The sequence below is a fragment of the Peromyscus maniculatus genome, chromosome 20 (genome assembly GCF_049852395.1).
Source record: "Peromyscus maniculatus bairdii isolate BWxNUB_F1_BW_parent chromosome 20, HU_Pman_BW_mat_3.1, whole genome shotgun sequence".
In the NCBI taxonomy this organism is placed as follows: Eukaryota; Metazoa; Chordata; class Mammalia; order Rodentia; family Cricetidae; genus Peromyscus; species Peromyscus maniculatus.
In genome coordinates, this window is record NC_134871.1 from 72,067,302 (window position 1) to 72,085,473 (window position 18,172).

Here is an 18,172-nt window from a genome sequence, read left to right on the forward strand (position 1 = left end):
AAGACATGTCCCGACTCCTGTCTAGGTAAGGTCCCTTAGAGGGTGGTAGATAACTCCGTCAGCATCACCCGACACTGCTGGCCCAGGTGTTCCCAGGTCACACAACAGAAACATGCCTGCCCTCCGGTGACCTGAGACCTGGGCAAGGCAGTCTGCTTTTCTGTCTTGGGGTAAAGCAAAGTGGAGGCTGTCGTCTGAGGTGGGAGTTTATTGTGGGAGAACCCTTTGTGAGGAGGGGAATGGTCCAGGCAGGAGGAGGGGCCCTCTGAAGGTCACTCTGAACCAGACGGATGGCCGCCTGACGGACCCTGCTGTTCCCCACCGTCCTCCAAGACGAGTCCTAAGTGAGCTGCCTGGGTCAGAGAGAGGGGCCCGGAGCGTTTGTCCCTTGGAAGCGGGGGTTGATCGTGGTTGTGATGGCACTTTTGTAGAGAGGGTTGCTGTCCTGTGGGAAAACATTGCGAACTGTAAGGGGAATGTCAGGCTCTCCCCGTTACCTACTTCTGCAAGGCCAACCTAGAACTCAAGTCAGATCTCAGAAGGCCTGGCTATGCTGAGGGAGGGGCGTGGGTGGGGGAGCTTCGGAGCTAGTTACGGGTTAGGGAAGCAGAAAGGGGAAGAGAACCCACCAGAGGAGTCGCGTAAGGAAAGCCTGGCGAGCTGGCCTCACCTGCTTCCAGTTCAGCTGCTGCTTCTCCTTCTCAAAGCGGCTGTACTCGCGACGGTCGTAGATTTCCACAGAGAGCCGGTAAGCCAGGACTAGTCCTAGTCCCACTGCCACAATGCCACCTATGCAGCCCAGTATGATGGCGCGGGTGTGATCTGCTCCCTCTGGCAGGGCCAAGGTATCAGAGCTGGTCCACAGTTGCCCAGAGAGTGCCCAGCCTCCCCAGCCCTGTCACTTTGAACAGGACCCAGCAGAAGCCAAGGTCGCCCTCCTCCCTAGGGCTTCAGTCTTGTGCCCTCCACCTTGGCCCTGGGTTCGCAGCTCTGCTCCAATCCCGTTGCCCTTGCGTTCATTCACATCCCCAGTTCTGAGGTTCCGCCCACTTACTCTCTTGGGGTCTCACTCTCAGGATGACTCCTCCAGCCACATTCTCCACCAGGAAGAAGAACAGCTGGTTGTCTAGTGTCCTCTCCTTGCACCAGCCATCGTCCAAATTAGGGACCAAGGCCAAGGTCACATTCACATCGGCACAGGCCACGCTGCAGTTGGCTGCCAGGGGACCGGTGCCAAAGGCCGCACACTCCGCACAGTCCCTGTCCGGTGAATGCCAGTGAGTTCCCATCTGGGCAGCTGTGACCTGCTAGCCCTCCCCCCGACACCCTCAAGGAGAACAGGCAGGCAGGCAGGAGTTCTTAGCAAGCCTCCCTTGCCCCGGTTCCCAAGATGAGAGACCCGAGGCCTCACCTGTATTGCTCACATGGCGACTGGCAGCCCAGGCACTGATCACACAGGGCCCCGTAGTAGCCCTCCTGGCACTGGCAACGGTTGCATCTGCAGTGCCCATGCCCACTGCAGAGTCCTCCTCCAGGACTGACGCAGCCGTCCACACTCGCACTGCACTCACACGCTCTGCCCGTGCGGTTGGTGTGACAGTGGCACACTCCACATTGGCAATGTCCAAAGCCTGGGGAAGAGCCGCGCACGGGGGACGGCCGTTCTCACACACAGCCGGCACAGCATGCCGCTCCAGCCCGTCTCCACTGCGCCAGGAGAGCCCGAGTGCCCCAGGAGGCCCTCCCACCCCTCCCGTCTCCCCAAGACCCCAGTACCGCCGCAGAGGATGCCCTCGTGTCGTTCGCAGCTGGCGTCATCACACTCGCACAGACGCCCAGAGCTCTGTCCGCTGCAGCTGCACCGTCCGCATTGGCAGCGCCCCTTCCCGCTGCAGAGGGGCCCCGTCCCATTGGGGGCCCGGCAGCCAGATTCCAGATCTGGGGAGGACAGTTCCGCCTCAGAGCACTCACAGAGCTGACCAAGGCGGCCAGGGGCACAGCTGGGAGGGGAAAGCACAGAGACATGGGTCAGAGTTTGACCATCTCTGGCCTGTCCCCCAAGAGCCTCTAGGCCAGTGGTTCTCAACCTGTGGGTCACGACCTTCGAGCGTCACGTGACCCTTTCACAAGAGTTGCTTTAGATCATGGGGAAACCCAGATCTATACATTATGATTCATAACAGTCGCAAAATTACAGCTGTGAAGTAGCAACGAAAATAATTTCATGGTTCGGGGCGGGGGCAGGGGAGGGGTCACCACAATAGGAGGAAACTATTAAAAGCTCACACAGCATTAGGGAAGGCTGAGAACCACTGCTCTAGGCCCGTGTTCTCAAGGGAGACGGAGCCAGAGTAGCTGGAACAATGCCAGGCTACAGTGGGGCCAAGGGTGGAGGAAAGAGCGGAGGGATTGGGGTCCAGGTGGAGGCCTTGGCATGTATGGGAAGCTTCTTCGGGGCATGACATTCAGACGGAGTCCTAAGGTGTCTGGGACGCTCCAGGGGGCAGGAAGCACAGGAGGAGGAATTGCAAGAAGAGGGCCGGGAGCCGAAGGAGCATGCAAAGCCCTCCTCACCTGCATATCCCGCACTGAAGGTCCCCCTGGCCATCGCTGCAGTGGGCAGCGTGGGTCTGGGCGTCACTACAGTTACAGTCACACAGAGTGTGTAACTCCACAGTCAACTCCTCCGAGAAGCCCAGGGCCCAGAGCCGCAGGAGATGGGGCTCTGGGAGGCAGTGAGTGGCTTGAAGAGTCACCCAGAAGTCTACCTGAGATGGGAGGACCAGACAAAGATATGCACACCCTGGTGTGTGTGCGCGCGCAAGATCACACACACACCACACACACACCCCTAAGCTATATGCACCCTCATGTGGGCATACACACACACAAGCTAGACACACCCTCATGTGCACACACACATACCCCTAAGCTATATATACCCTCGTGCACACACACACACACACACACACACACACACACACACAAGCTATACACACCCTCATGTTTGCACACGCACACCCCTAAGCCCACTGACCATGCAGTAAATTAAGAATGAGTGGAAGCCTACCCTTGCTCTCCACGGCTGCCCCCATATATTCTCCTGCTTCTGTTTCCCACTTGTGTGTTCTCTCCCTGCGGCTGGCTCTTACCGTCTGGTTGACTCGGATGTCGCTGCACTGTGCCCGGGACCCAGCCTCACCCTCCCTCTTCTCAGGACCCCTACAGTGAGATTCAAAAGAGATGTTGACTCCAGGAGGGAGGGAGGCGTGTTCAAGAGTCACGGTGGATGACAGGCTCTGTGGGAAGGGAGGGAGGAGGCAGCCCTGTGACGGCAGCACCCCACCCACGAGGCACCCCACTTCCTACCCTCCTATTCGCTCCTCATTCTGCTTATCTCTCTCTCTTGCACCCCGGGGCTCCTCCCATCCTCCCAGTTGGAAGTCATTTCTGAAGAAGGACCATGCTGGGATACCCAGGAGCCAGAGGCCTCAGCTGTAAGCACAGCAGCCTGTGAATCATATGACTGTTTGTCAAACCCAAACCAGGACCCACAGCCTGCGTGTGGAAGATCTAACAGGCAGACTTTTTTCAGTATGTTCACTCTGGAAAGGCCAACACTGTCTCAAGATTCTGCACTATGGTTAAGAGATTTTTCTTGGGGGACTGAAGAGATGGCTCAGCGGTTAAGAGCATTGACTGCTCTTCCAGAGGACCTGGGTTCAATTCCCAGCACCCATATGGCAGCTCACAGCTGTCTGTAACTCCATTTCCAAGGGATCCCACATACAGACATACATGCAGTCAAAACACCAATGTATATAAAACAAATAAATAAATAAAAAGATTTGTCTTTGGTAGGGAGTGATTTGAATTGAATCCAGTAGGCTAGGCAAGCAGCCACTGAGTGATACAGCTCCAATCATCTCACCAAGACTGAGGACACATCCTTGTTATGTATTGAGAACGGGTCTCCTGTGGCCTAAACTGACCTCAAGAATTCCTGATCCTTCTGCCTCTGCCTCCCCGGTGTGAAATTATAGACATGTGACACCACATCCTGATAATAATAATATCTTGCTATCAAGAGCCCTACAGTCAGGCCTGGTGTCGCACACCTGTAATCCCAGCATTGGGGAAACCAAGGCAGGCGGATCTCTGTGAGTTCAAGGCCAGCCTGGCTTCCACAGGAGTTCCAGGACAGCCAGGACTACACAGAGAGACCCTGTATATATATATAAATAGAAAAAGGTCTACAGTCTAGAGCAGAAGTGAGACTTAAGCCCAAGAAACATTCAAAATTCATGAAATTCTGTTTCTGAATTATTACTACACTTGATCTTAGCCAAAAGGCCGAGAAGCGATGTTTTTTGTTTTTTTTTTTTTGTTTGTTTTTTTGGTTTTTTGAGACAGGGTTTCTCTGTGTAGCTTTGCACCTTTGCTGGGACTCACTTGGTAGCCCAGGCTGGCCTCGAACTCACAGAGATCCGCCTGGCTCTGCCTCCCGAGTGCTGGGATTAAAGGCGTGCGTCACCGCTGCCCGGCCTGAATTATTACAAATTTAGAGCAAGCATGGTGCTCCCCCTTCTTCAGGTTTAGTCCTTCCTGGGTCTATTTCCTCAACAACAACAACAACAATAATTATTATTATTATTATAAAGCAGGTGGGGTGAGGGACCTGCTGGCACAGGACGGTAATCTAAAGACAAAGCAAAGGTATGGACATTTCAATACTACACAGTATCTCCAAATAAAAAGTAAAGGGTTAGCCAGGCTATGGTAGTGCACACCTTTAAACCAAGCACTCCGGAGGCAGAGGCGGGAAAAATCTCTGAGTTCGAGGCCAGCCTGGTCTACAGAGGGAGTTCCAGGACAGCCAGAGCAACACAGAAAAACCCTGGCTCGAAGACAAAATAAAACAAAACAAAACAAAAAAGTAAAGGGTTGAGGATGTAGCTCAGTATTAGAATTCATATTCAGCATACAAGAGGCCCTGGATATAACCTGGATTTAATCCCCAACACTGTATATACTGGGCATGGTAAGACACAACTGTTATCCCAGAGCTCGGAAGCCAGAGGCAAGTGGATTGATGCAAGTTCAAGGCCAGCCTGATCTACACAGTGAATTCCAGGCCCGCCAGGGTAGATAGCAAGACTCTGTCTCTAGAAACTAACAAACAACAAAATCAAATTAAAAATTATCGAAGGGGAGAGGCTGGAGAGATGGCTCAGAGGTTAAGAATACCAACTACTCTTCCAGAGGTCCTGAGTTCAGTTCCCAGCACCCACATGGTGGTTCACAACCATCTGTAATGAGATCTGACACCCTCTTCCGTATACATAATAAATAAATAAACCTTTAAAAAGAATTATCGAAGGGGTCGGGCGGCGGTGGTGGTACATGCCTTTAATCCCAGCACTCGGGAGGCAGAGGCAGGTGGATCTCTGTGAGTTAGAGGCCAGCCTGGTCTACAAAGTGAGATCCAGGACAGGCACCAAAACAACACAGAGAAACCCTGTCTCAGGGGGAAAAAAAAAAAAAAAAATATATATATATATATATATATATATATATATATATATATATATGCTGGAGAGATGGCTCATTGGTCCGTTTGTTGAGACAGGGTCTGGGTGTTGGGTTCTCAGGACCCACATCGTCGCCCACAACCATCCATAACTCTAGTTCCAGGGGATCTGATGCCTCTTCTTACCTTTATGGTCACCAGGCATGCACATATATATACACGGTAGCAAAACACTCATAAACATAAAATAAAAAGTTAATAATAAATAAATCCTTAAAAACATTTTTAATGAGATGGGACCAGTGAGACAGCTCAGCAGGCAAAGGCACTTTTTCTGCTTGCTGGATGAGTTCGGTCCCCGGAACACTCACATACAGGTCGAAAGGGAGAGCCAGCTCCACACACTTACCTCTGGCCTTGATACGTGCACTGTGGCATTCATGTGTGCCTACCTCATGTGCACACTTGTACATAGACACATTCGCAAAATAGTATATTAAAACTTTTTGTCTTCAAACCCATATACATACATGCAGTATTAAATGGGATCAGTGGGTATTAAAAAAAAAAACATGAAATTGAGGGGGAAAAGTTGTGGGGGGGTCTGATAGGGAATTAGAGGGGAGAGAATGAGGAGCTAGATCTGATCTAAACACATTATTTATGTACAAATATTAAATAATTTTAGAATTTTCTTATTTTATGCGTATGGGTGGGTGTTTTGCCTGCATGTATATCTGTGCACCGTGTGCACGCAGTCCCCATGAAGGCCAGAAGAGGGCGTCAGATGCTCTGAAACCATATTTATGGTTGGTTGTGAGCTAACACGTGGGCGCTGGGAACAAAAACCAGATCCTCTGGAAGAGCAGCCATTGAGCTTAAATATTGAGCCATCCCTCCGGGTCCCCTTAAATATTCTTTAGATCAGTGAAGAGAGATAAAGTTACGTAAAGTAAGGGCTACAGCTCAGTGGCAGGGTGTCTGCCCAGGCACAGGCAAGGCCTTAGGCTCAATCCTCAGTATGGCAAGCAATCTAAATATATTTATGAATGTGAATACATGAACTGCTAATGGCGGCCATGCGGATAGGAGCCATGAAATGGTAGAACTCAAAGCGGTCATCCCGCTTGGTTATGCCCTGACACCCGAGGACCGCTCCTCCCTCGCCCCGCCCCGCCACTGCCCACCCACCACTCCCAGCTCACATCGTAGGCATCCATGATGAGCTGCACCACGTTGCTGGAGTCTTCGCTCAACTCCCCGACAGCAGACTTGGGAATCAGCTGGCTCAGCTCCTGCGTTGTGAGGACGGGAGGGGGAGGTGATGGATAAAGCGTTAAGAGCATGGACTCCTGGGGGTCTGGGAAGAATGGGGGGCAGGGGGCGGGGCGGGGCGGTCTTTACTCAGAGCTCTCACCTGATAAACAGGCAGTGTTGGGCTGGTCACAGCAAATATAGGCTGGATGTTCGCTGCAGTGAGGGCCTGGGCTATTTGACCCACAGAGGGGTAGTCCTGAGGTAGGAAGTGAATAAATGACTATGTCTCCCTTTAGTGTGCCACAGACTCTCAGGGGGCGGGAAAAAGCAAGCAGGACTCAGTTCTACTAGTAGGAGGGGCCCTGGAGGCTGAGCAGACCAAGGAGGTAGGAGAGAAGGGGGGCGGGGTCTTGTCATGGCAGCTCGGGACATTGAGAAGGGGGCAGTGTTACGGGATGCAGGATGCTTTCCAGTGAGTAAAAGACCGCGAGAAGAGATGCTGCTCAGATGGAGAGGCGGGCTGGGGCCAGGGACGACTCACAAACTCCGCACTGTGGACGTAGACGCCATTGCTGTCCAAATGGCAGCGCCCATCACTAGGCATGAAAATGCCACCCAGTTTCCCATCCCCGGCTGTGTGGAAAGTGTCGTCTGAAGTGAACACCAGAAGTCGGGACACATTTCTCCAGCCAATCTGCTCCTGAGGGGGAAGGAAGCAGGCAACGTGTACACCCGGGCATGGCACTTGAGCTATCCCAGTCAAAGAAATGGGTGAGAAATAGGTCGGTTTGTCCCTCTCTCTGTCCCTAATTCCCTGTTCCAAGCTCTCTGAACCCCCTCCCCAAACAAGTGGGCTGTTAGTGGAGGCCCTCTCGTAAACTAGGAAAAGTGCCTCTTTCTCAAGGTAAATAAACTATCCAGCCTACCAGACAACTGCCGAGATAAACTTGCAGGCCACAGTGAGATGGTTTTGTGCATCACGCATCCATCACAGGCAGCCCCAGCCCCAGACAGCTCCTGGGACTCAGATCCTGACCCCATTTCCTCACCTGGCAGAGGGCAGCCTGCAAAATGGCATCAAAGCCGCCTTCAGGCGAGTCCAGGTTGCCAGAGACATTCTGGCGCCCCACCTCTCTCTCAAAGGCTTGAGCGTCCCCAGTGAGGGACAGCACATGGTGGAAGCTGAAGGGAGGCTGACAGCGCTCCAGGCGGCTGGGACACGGATGGTGAAGCTTGGCGGGCACCGTGCTGACAAAGGGCAGCACTGTTTTGTCCACGAAGGAGCCAAAACCTGAGAGCAAGGAGCAAGGAGGCTGTGTCAGAGGTCACGAGGCAGGCAGGAGGGCACACCTAGAAGGCAGGGACCCGGCACCTGGCAAGGACAAAGCTGTGGCACCACCAGCTCATGAAGGTGCAGATGGGGGAGATGAAGAGGAGGAGCCAAAAGGGGCAAGCCAGGCTTCCTGGAGGCTAAGGAAGCCAGAGTCAAGGGTGTAGAAGCAGCGGGTGGCAACAGAGGGGGAGCTGTGGTGGTATTGTGTTCCCCAAAATATTGTGCACCCTAATAAACTTATCTGGGGTCAGAGAACAGAACAGCCACTAGATACTTAGGATAGGCAGTGGTAGCACACGCCTTTAATCCTAGCATTCCAGAGGCAGAAATCCATGTGTTCAAGGATACAGCCAAGCATGGTGACTCACGCCTTTAACCCCAGGGAGTGAGCCTTTAATCCCAGAGAGTAATGGTAGAAAGCAGAAAGGTATATAAGGCGTGAGGACCAGAAACTAGAAGCATTTGGCTGGTTAAGCATTTGGCTGGTTAAGCTTCAGGCTTTCCAGCAGCAGTTTAGCTGAGAGCCATTGGGATGAGGACACAGAAGCTGCCAGTCTGAGGAAACAGGACCAGCTGAGAAGTTGACCAGGTGAGGTTAGCTGTGGCTTATTCTGCTTCTCTGATCTTCCAGCATTCAACCCAATAACTGGCCTCAGGTTTGATTTTTATTAATAAGACCTTCTAAGATTCCTGCTACAGGGAGCTTTTGAGCAAAGGGAAAAATCATTACAGAACGTTGAGCAGGAACATAGCACTAGGCTGTGCAAAAGACACTGGGTTGAGACAGGAGCATAAGGGCGATGTCCATGTTGGCAGCTGTCTGTCTGAACTGTCTCTTAGATTCTGAGCCTCAGCTAGCCCTCTGTCTAGCAAGGGGTTCTCCTATGGTCAATCCGAAATCCCCTCGAGCTTACACCTAATTGAGTGTCTCTTGGGAGAGATGTCAAGATGCAATGGCCTGATCAGGTCTATTAAACGCTGGGAGAATCTAAGGCGATGGCAGAAGCTAAAAGCAGCGACCAGGGCTGGCAGGGTCTGGGTAGTGAATGCACGCTCACCTATGCGCACAGAATGGGTGACCTCCTGCAACCGGACTAGCAGGGCGTGCCCGAGCTGGCGCACGCGTTCCAGGTCATCCTTCATCGAGTAGCTCAGGTCCATAAGGTAATACAGGTCCACCGGGTATCCGGCAGCTCGGAGAAAGCGGACCCGGAATTTCTGTGGTTCCCCTGATAGACAAAGGGGGGCTTGGCTCAGCAGCCCAGTGCATTCGAGGCCCAGCCCAGACATCCACCCCGAGCCGCCACCCGAGACCCACCCGGTCGCAGCGTGACCCGGATCCGCTGCGGGGCCAGCTGGGTGGCCCCCTCGCCACGGTCTCCCTGGCTGAGCGGCTTGTCCTGCAGCACCTCCTGGCGGCCGCGCGGCTCCTCCAGTTCCTGCTCAGGGCACCCGCGGGCCAGCAGCTCCTCCCGCCGTGCGCAGCGCCGTGCCTCTGCCTCCCCGGAGGCGGTGAAGTTCTGTGCCCCAGGAGGAGGCGCATTGGAAGGAACCCCAGGCCCCACGACGCTTCAGCCCGACTACCAACACCACCCTGCAAACGCCGCCGCTTGCAATCACCTGTCCACCGCGCTCTGATCTCAGCCAGCTTCCTGATCTGAGCCCTGATTTATTCTCACGTCCACTTACCTCCACAGCTACTGTGAACACAGATAGTTCTTTCTTCTTCACCAGCGCCCCACATCCTGTAGCAGTTCTCCCCCTACACACACCCCACCCTGTCTCCTGATCTCAACTCCCCTTCCCGCAGCCACCCACCTAGCCCCTCTCATTAGAACCACAGACTTCCTGTTGAGATCTCAGAGACCTCAAGGCTACAGGAAAAAGGACTTGGTAGTCCAACTTCCCCTGCATAATCAGATCAAAATGGGAAGGGGGTCAGTCACACCCAGTTTCTGGGAAGAAGGGGGATAGACAGAAAAAGGCACGCACGCAAACACACACACACACACACATACACGCAGGCGCGCACGCACACACACACACAAACACACACGCACACGCAGGCGCGCACGCACACAAACACACACACGCAGGCGCGCACGCACACACACACAAACACACACACACACACACACACACACACACGCAGGCGCACACGCGCGCACGCGCGCGCGCACACACACACACTCACACGATGATGTCTGGTACCCTACACTGACTGGAAAGCCACAGGGGAAGGAAATGGTTAGGGTGGCTTCTCAGTGGGCATGGGTGCCAGCCCTGGTCTAGGGACTGGAGGAGGTAGCCACTGCCTAGGACCTCTGCCTCCCGCGGAGTCTACGTCTTCATGACTTTCACTGTCACTGGCCTTGTGGGCCCGCCCAGCAGCTATAAACATGGCTGCCTATGAGTGTGCCCTGTCTCCTACCAAAGCTCACGCTGCTCCTAACTCTGCATCTTCCTGTGAGGGACACCGTTGCTCCTGAGCCTCTACAGCTCCTCTGTGAGCGCCTCCTCTTCAACAAAGAACGGCTTTGATGGACCAGCAAGGAATACACACTTCCCAGCATCCTTTGCTCCTCAGGCACCCCAAGCCTTCCCTCCGGCCGCCGCCCACCACTCTCGTCTTAAGCCCACGGGTGTTTGGAAGTCGTCACTTGCTTTGTTCTCCAGGCCAAGCTGCAGGCTGGGACATAATAATCTGTACATACGTGCAGAGCCCGGTCATGCACTTTCTGCGGTGAACTGATTATCTCTCCAAATTCCCGGGTTTAAATTTATTTACTTCCTGAGACAGGGTCTCACTCACTCACTGTGTAGCCCTGGCTGTCCTGGAACTCACTGTGTAGACCAGGCTGGTTTCGAACTCACAGAGATCCGTCTCTTCTGCTTCTGTGAGTGCTGGGATTAAAGGTGTGCGCCACTATCCCCGACCTTTGGAGGTAATTGCTTTTAGGTGAAGTCATGAGTGGGGGACCCTCATGATGAGATGTGCCCTTTTAAGATGTGACAGCTGGGGCTGCAGAGGTGGCTGCATGGTGAAGAGCACTGACTGTTCTTTCCGAGAACCCAGGTTCAGTTCCCAGCACCCACATGGTGGTTCACAACCAGTAACTCCGGTTCCAAAGGATCCAACACTCTCTTCTGACCTCCATAGGTGCCTGCACACACATGGTGCACACCCACACACTCATGCACACACATATATACACAAAATAAATAAATATTTTTAAAAAAGAATCGACAGCTGAGGACGCCCCCCTCCCTAAACTCCAATTCCCTTGTACTAACATAGCAAGAAAGAAAGTAGCCCGTGTCTACGCCAGGAAAAATCACTCCAGGGAGAGCCAAACGAGACAGCATTTTGCTCTTGTGTACCCCAGTCTCTGGAATCATAAGAAATATGTTTCTGCTATTTGAGACATTTAGTCTATGACATTTTGTCACAGAACACTGAACTGGCCAATACATACATAAGCACAAATTCCCACAGGGACATCCTCCTCTGAGCTCGTAGGTCACAGGCTCTTTCATACATGCACAGAAACGCGCGCACACACACACGAGTCACACATACCCAGAAAGATCACAGACAGGCCCACACAACACACAGGCATGTCCAGGCTGTGCACACACACACACATGGTTCAAGGGCCACAGGCACATCTTTACCAGCTGTTTACACCAGGCACAGCTGGGGTGTGAGAGGATGCACTTCTGGCAGGAAGGGGCTGGCTGGCAGGATCCGGTCCGAGGCAAGTCAGTGTCCCCCCATTCTGTGGCCTCCTCTGAAGATGCGATCTTGGTATCCGACTCACTCTCACCTCCACACAGAACCAGCAGGAAAATGAGAACGGCTGATTTATCCACCATGGCCTGTAATGGGATATAAAGACAGACACGTGCGTGAGTCCTCAGGGAGGGCCCCAAGCTCTCGTCCTCTCAACTTAGCTTGTGGTTACCCTGCTGAACTCTGCTCCAAAATCCATATCTCTCCTGAGAGTTTCACATCCTCCTATGGATCCGGCAGCTTTTTCAAAATGATGGGAAGTGACAGGTGCCAGAGCAGGGTCGGGGTCTCAGAGACTCGTGTTCCTCTGTGTACACTTCAGGTACCCAGGGTGCTGCAGACACGGCTCAGTGGTTAAGGACACTGGGTGCCCTTCCGGAGGACGCCCTCCCATCCTGGGCTCCATTCCTAGCACCCACATGGCATGCCAGCTCACAACTTTCTGTAACTCCAGTTCCAGGGGATCCGACACACTCTCTGGCCCCCAAGAGCACCAGGCACCCATGTGGCACACAGATATACATGGAGTAAAAACACCCATAGACATAAAATGAAAGTAAATGCCAGCTTTTTAAAAAACAGAAGAGGGGTACACACAGTTTTTCTGGAGTCCCATTTCCATCCTACTTCAGGCAGATTACAACCTGCCTGTAACACCATCTCCAGGGCCTCCATGGGCACCTGCACACATGTGCACGTACTCACGCACAGGCACACACACATACACATAAAAAAAAAGCCAGGGGTAGTAGCACATATGGGAGGCAGAGGCAGGGGGATCTCTGTGAGTTTGAGGCCAGCCTGGTCTTCAAAGCAAGTTTCAGGCAAGGCAGGTCTCCTCTCTCAAAAACAAATAAGAGCCGGGCAGTGGTGGCGCACGCCTTTGATCCCAGCACTCAGGAGGCAGAGCCAAGCGGATCTTTGTGAGTTCGAGGCCAGCCTGGGCTACCAAGTGAGTTCCAGGAAAGGTGCAAAGCTTACACAGAGAAACCCTGTCTTGAAAAACCAAAAATAAAATAAAATAAAAATAAGAAGAAGGAAAGGAGGGAGGGAGGGAGAGAGGGAGGAGGGAGGGAGGGAGGGAGGGAGGGAGGGAGGGAGGGAGGGGGAGGGGTTCTGGAGCAGTCAAGACTAGACCCCAGATCCCTTCACCAACTTTCCAAGCTGTAGTGAAGGTAGAACCAAATGGGACTCACCAGACTCTCTCCCACCCAGATCCCTCACTGGCTCTAGCATATCAATCACTTCCCCGCACCCTCCACCTCCATTTGTAAGTGGAGCAGTTGAGTAAATAATCTGACAGCCTTGAAGTCTGAATAATAAGCAAAGGGAGAATGGAAATAAGAGGAAAGGGGTGAAGATGGGGGAGTGTGGTCAGGGAAGGGTGGTCCCACACAGTAGACACAGTAGCCCAGAGGAAGGGCGGCTCCTAAGAAGAAGATCTTGTGGATGTTGGAATTTATATTTTATTTTGTTACTATGTTTGTGCACCCTGTGTGTCCCTGGTGTCCTTGGAGGGCAGAGGAGAGCATCGGATCCCCTTGAACTGAAGCTGTAGATAGTGGTGAGCCGCCATGGGGACCAAACCCAAGTCCTTGAGAAGAGCCGGGGCTCTTAACCGATGAGCCATGTCTTCAGCCTGATAGTTTTGTTTTATGTTTTATACTTGTTCGTTTAACAGGTAGCAGGGAGCAAACACATGTCATAGCACGTGGGTGGAGGCCGGACGGCATCTTGTGGGGTAGGTCATCAGGCTCAGCTGCACGCATCTTTGCTCACTAAGCTAGCTCTCCAGTTGTTTTTCTACTGTTGCTTTTGTTTTGGTATTTTGGAGACAGGGACCTGGCCGGCCTGATCCTCACCGTACAGCCCAGGCTGGGCTTGAACTCAAGGCAATCCTGCTTTTCCCTCCCAGGATGATGGGTATGAGTTGCCATACCCAGGCAAATTTTCTGTGGCTGGGAGTGTAGTTCAGTGGTAGAAAGTGTGACTATGTGTGAGGTCCTAGATTATACTGCAAAATTAATTAGTTAGTTTTAAAAACTGAACAGGCCTGCTGGGTGGTGGTGGCGCACACCTTTAATCCCAGCACTCGGGAGGCAGAGGCAGGTGGATCTCTGTGAGTTCAAGGTCAGCCTGGTCTACAGAGAGAGTTCCAGGACAGCCAGGACCACACAGAGAAACCCTGTCTTGAAAAATAAATAAATAAAGCCACATTAATCAAAACTAGGTGTATGAACCAATGGAGTAGAATTGAGGCTGCAGGCAGGTGTGATGGCATTCGGGAGGCAGAGGCAGGTGGATCTCCATGAGTTCAAGGCCAGCCTGGTCTATATAAGGAGTTCCAGGCCAGCCAGGGCTACAGAGAAAGATCCTGTCTTTAAGAAAAAGAAAAAACAAAAACAAAAACAAAAACACGGAGATGAGGAAAAAGAGAAGGAAGATGAGAAAAGAAAGGAAGGAAGGAAGGAGGGGAGGGAGAAAGGAAGCCCATCCACCTACAGCAAATTGATTTTTGAAAAAGGGTGTCCAACCATTCAATAGGGGAAAACAGCCTTCAACCAATAGTGCCAGGATGATGAGATGCCCACATGTGAAGAATGAGGACCTCTATCTCATACAGAAGTAAATGGAAAACAGATTTTTAAACCTTTATTTTATGTGTGTGGGTGTTTTGCCTGCATGTACACCTGTGTTCTGTATGCACTCCTGGTGCTCTCAGAGGCTAGAAAAGAATGTCAGGTCCCCTGGAACCAGAGTTACAGATGGTTGTGAACTGCCATGTGGGTTCAAACACAGAACCCCTGAAAGAACAGCCAGTGCTTTTAACCACTGAACCGTTTCTCTGGCCCAAAAATAAGATTTTCTGGTTTGTTTTTGGTTTTGCCTTTTTTTTTTTTTTTTTTTTTTTTTTGGACAGGGTTTCTCTGTGTGGCCCAGGCTGTCCTGGAACTCGCTCTGTAGACCAGGCTGGCCTCAAAGAAATCGGTCTGCCTCTGCCTCCCAAGTGCTGGGATTAAAGACATGTGCCACGGCCATCCAGCCTGTCTCAAAATTCTTAATTTAATTTGAAATAAGGAATTTCCAAATAAATTCCCATTGTATGGATAAACTAAGTAGTGGTTGACCAGTTCTGTAACGATGGGCGTTACATTCAATTATTTGGGGTCTAATGAATATCACTCAATAGTACAGCCTTGCCTAGCATATTCAGATCTCTCATTTCAATTCTCAACTCTACATAAAAACTTAATAGTTTCTTTTTTATCTTTATTTTAATTTTTTGTGGATTTATTCTTTTTATTTTACGTATATTTTTCTGCATGTGTATCTATGTACTACATGTGTGCTTATGTTCTCTGAGGTCAGAAGAGGGCATCAGCTCCCTTGAAACCAGAATTGTGGATGATTGTTAACTAATATGTGGATGCTGGGGATCAAACCTGGGTCTTCTGGAGGAGCAACAAGTGCTCTTAACCACTGAGCCATCTCTCCAACCTCAAAAACTGAATAGTTTTTAATTGCCTCGTATGTCAAATAATGACACAGGAAAACACATGCTCTCATCATGTCACGTGTGTGTGGTCGACTCTCTAGGAACCCTCTGGAAGATCTGTGGTATCAGCCGGCAGCCATCATTCATTTGCAGCACCGGTTAAGTATTGACAACGTAAGCTCCCTGGGGATTGTGCTATGGTGTCCCTTGGCCACCAGCATCCTGGTTCGAGACCCTGCCTGGAAGCACCCACACTCTCCTCAGCCTGGGTCCAGACTCAGGTGCCGACGCGCTCCAGGGGGTCTGGGGAAGGGCGGGGGTACTGAGCCATTGAATACCCCATCCTGCTCACAACCCCATGTGACCTCAGGTGGGTGTCGTACTTCGCAGAACTTCTGCTCTCAGGGAGAGGCTGCCCCCAGGCACAGCCTCAGTGAAACCTCAGACCTGCGTGCCTTCTGCTGTGCTGTGGTCGGGGAGGCTCGAGACTCTGCAGCAAAAGGCTCAGCTTTGACTCATCTCATAGATGGGGCCCGCTGCCACCCCGTTCCCAAGATAGAGACCTCAAGTCCACTCATCCCTCCTAAAGGGGGCTCTGAGCTCGCAGATGGCCTCCCCCACCCTTCTCAGTTCTGTCCCCTCCCTACCTCGGCGATCCATGCGTCTTGCCACCTGCCTATTACTATTTTTTTTTTATACCACTCTGCTGTTTTCTACGCTTCACACTTCTTTTTCTCTCTAGTCCTAATCAGAGAGCGGGGAAGAACTTCCTACCTCAGCCCCCGCCTTGCAAAGAGAAACTGCAGTCCCCCAGCAATGAGCCAAGGACACCCAGGGCACAGGACGGGGTCCATGGATTAAGGCATCTCAAGCCTCCTGGCTGAAAAAAAAAATTTTTTTTTTTTTTTGAGACAAAGTTTTTCTGTGTGGTCCTGGCTGTCCTGGAACTCCCTCTGTAGACCAGGCTGGCTTTGAACTCACAGAGATCTGCCTGCCTCTGCTTCCCAAGAGTGCTGGAATGAGTCACCATGCTCGGCCCAGACCAAATAATTCTTATTCTAATTCTGGACTCAGTTGTTATTTCACTATACCTCACAATGACTGTCAATCAGAGCTATGTTTTGCTTGTTATGATTCCTTATGAATCTAAGTAAAAAAAAAAAAAAAAAAGTTTTTGGGTGCAGAGGATCAAGTTCACTCAAGCTTCCCCAGTGAAGTATGAAGCCAGGGCCTCATGCAAGCTAGGCCAGCGAACTACGGCCCCAGCCCATAAATAACTAAGTTATGATTGTGCCTATGCCTTGACAGTACTAACTCTGTCGGTAGCACAAGCTTCGGCAGCCCTGGAATGCAGAGTCTGTGGCCAAGGAGCCAAGTGGGAAGAATCCTGGGCTGTGGAAAAAAACATCAAGTTGCAAGGAGAGCATCCAGGGACAGGAGACCATGCTGGTGTAAGCCTTGGCCCACGGAGATCACTCACTCACAGCATCTCCGTCTCTCCCCTTCCCTCCCTCTGGCTCCACTGGGGAAAGCAATGGATGAGCAGCGACAGGAGGCTGTGATACCAGAGAAGGAGATACCGGGGACCATAGGAACGTAGACAGGGGTTCAGAGCCTTTCTCAAGACTGGACAAGGTGCTGGAGAGCCCAGGTCACAGCCTTCCTCCCAAGAGGTAGGGAACAAGTGGGCCGGGTGAGGGGGGAGGTGGGGGCCGGTGCCCTGGTGGTACTCACAGGTGCTTTCGTTGCAGCCCTTCCTCTGGCGGCGGCAGCAGCAGGAGCAGCCTGTGTACAGCTCTAGAGGCTGCAGAGGAGGAAGTGACAACGCCCTGGGTGGGGGACTCTCGGAGGGTGGCTGGTCGAGCAGAAGGTGGAGCAGATAGATAGGAGAGGGCTGGTGAGGACCCAGGAGTCCCATCACCGAGCATCCTTCACGTGCTTAACTATCGAGTTACAGTTAAGGGCCACAGGAACCACATCAGACAGCGGCAGTACCTCCACCCCTGCCCCTGTCTCACAGACGCAGAGACAGAGGCTGGGAGACCAAGGAGAGACCAACTTTGCAAAATGTCACCCAGGTAGCAAGGGGCTGGGCTGTAATTTAAATCCACGCCAGCCTCCCTCCAAGACTGATGACCTCTCCCGGCCTCATGGAGGAAGGAGCCAGACAGGAAGAAAAGGAGAGAACTGAGATATGCTCCTTTGGAGACCCAGGGACCACTGTGGTGTTGTGATGGCTAAAAAAAGAGAAGAAAACACCTCTGTCTTACGAATTTTTTGCCAGCTGCCCTTGACTTCAGTCCCTGGAAGATAAGTTCACAGCAACCCTGACTCAGGGACCCCCACCCCAGAAATGGACTGCTGTGGCCATCATCTGCTGCGTTATGACATGGCTAACTGCCTTTTGGCCCCTGCCACCTGCTCATGCAGACACTCAAGGACCATTTTGAGGTCTCCTTGACCACCTAATCGTGGCAGAGCAAAACAGCTCTTGGCTTGCTTGTGCAGATACTCAAGATGTTGTGGTTTTCACCTTTAAAAATACTTCTCTCACCCCACTTCGGTGGCAGTCTCTAGTTTGGCTCAGAGATTGCTATCCTGCTGGCAGTATCAATACATTTAACTGATTGTAATCTGGATTGAGTCGGGGGTCTTGTCCCAGGAATCTCAAACTCCTGACAGTGTCATAGCTGAACTTGGGACTCTGGAGCTAACCTGCCTGACTTAAGATCCTGGCTTTCTCTCCCTTAACAGGAAACAGTA

The 18,172-nt window shown here is 52.0% G+C and overlaps 1 protein-coding gene and 1 non-coding gene across 2 annotated transcripts; both read right to left on the reverse strand.

Annotated features, from left to right (window-relative positions):
- Nucleotides 1-193: 193 nt before the first annotated feature.
- Nucleotides 194-17,270, reverse strand: Itgb7 (integrin subunit beta 7). Its single transcript, XM_006981853.4, has 15 exons — nucleotides 17,144-17,270; nucleotides 11,796-11,999; nucleotides 9,439-9,640; nucleotides 9,179-9,349; nucleotides 7,837-8,078; nucleotides 7,329-7,487; nucleotides 6,948-7,043; nucleotides 6,736-6,825; nucleotides 3,153-3,299; nucleotides 2,575-2,768; nucleotides 1,777-2,000; nucleotides 1,412-1,631; nucleotides 1,055-1,260; nucleotides 671-831; nucleotides 194-445 (listed from the first exon to the last, which is right to left on the reverse strand). Exons 2-15 carry the CDS (start codon nucleotides 11,994-11,996, stop codon nucleotides 359-361), a joined length of 2,400 nt encoding a protein of 799 aa, XP_006981915.2. The 5' UTR covers nucleotides 11,997-11,999; nucleotides 17,144-17,270; the 3' UTR covers nucleotides 194-358.
- LOC143269837 (U2 spliceosomal RNA) lies at nucleotides 4,177-4,365 on the reverse strand. The gene has a single exon (XR_013046609.1). It is a non-coding gene; the product is annotated as a U2 spliceosomal RNA (small nuclear RNA).
- Nucleotides 17,271-18,172: the final 902 nt, after the last annotated feature.

Excerpts from the sequence above, each read along its gene's own strand:
- Itgb7 (XM_006981853.4), bottom strand. The coding sequence starts at position 11,996 with ATGGTGGATAAATCAGCCGTTCTCATTTTCCTGCTGGTTCTGTGTGGA. Across the intron at positions 8,079-9,178 it reads CACCCATTCTGTGCGCATAG|GTTTTGGCTCCTTCGTGGAC; the intron begins GTGAGCGTGCAT and ends CCTTGCTCTCAG. Across the intron at positions 2,769-3,152 it reads ACATCCGAGTCAACCAGACG|GTAGACTTCTGGGTGACTCT; the intron begins GTAAGAGCCAGC and ends CTCCCATCTCAG.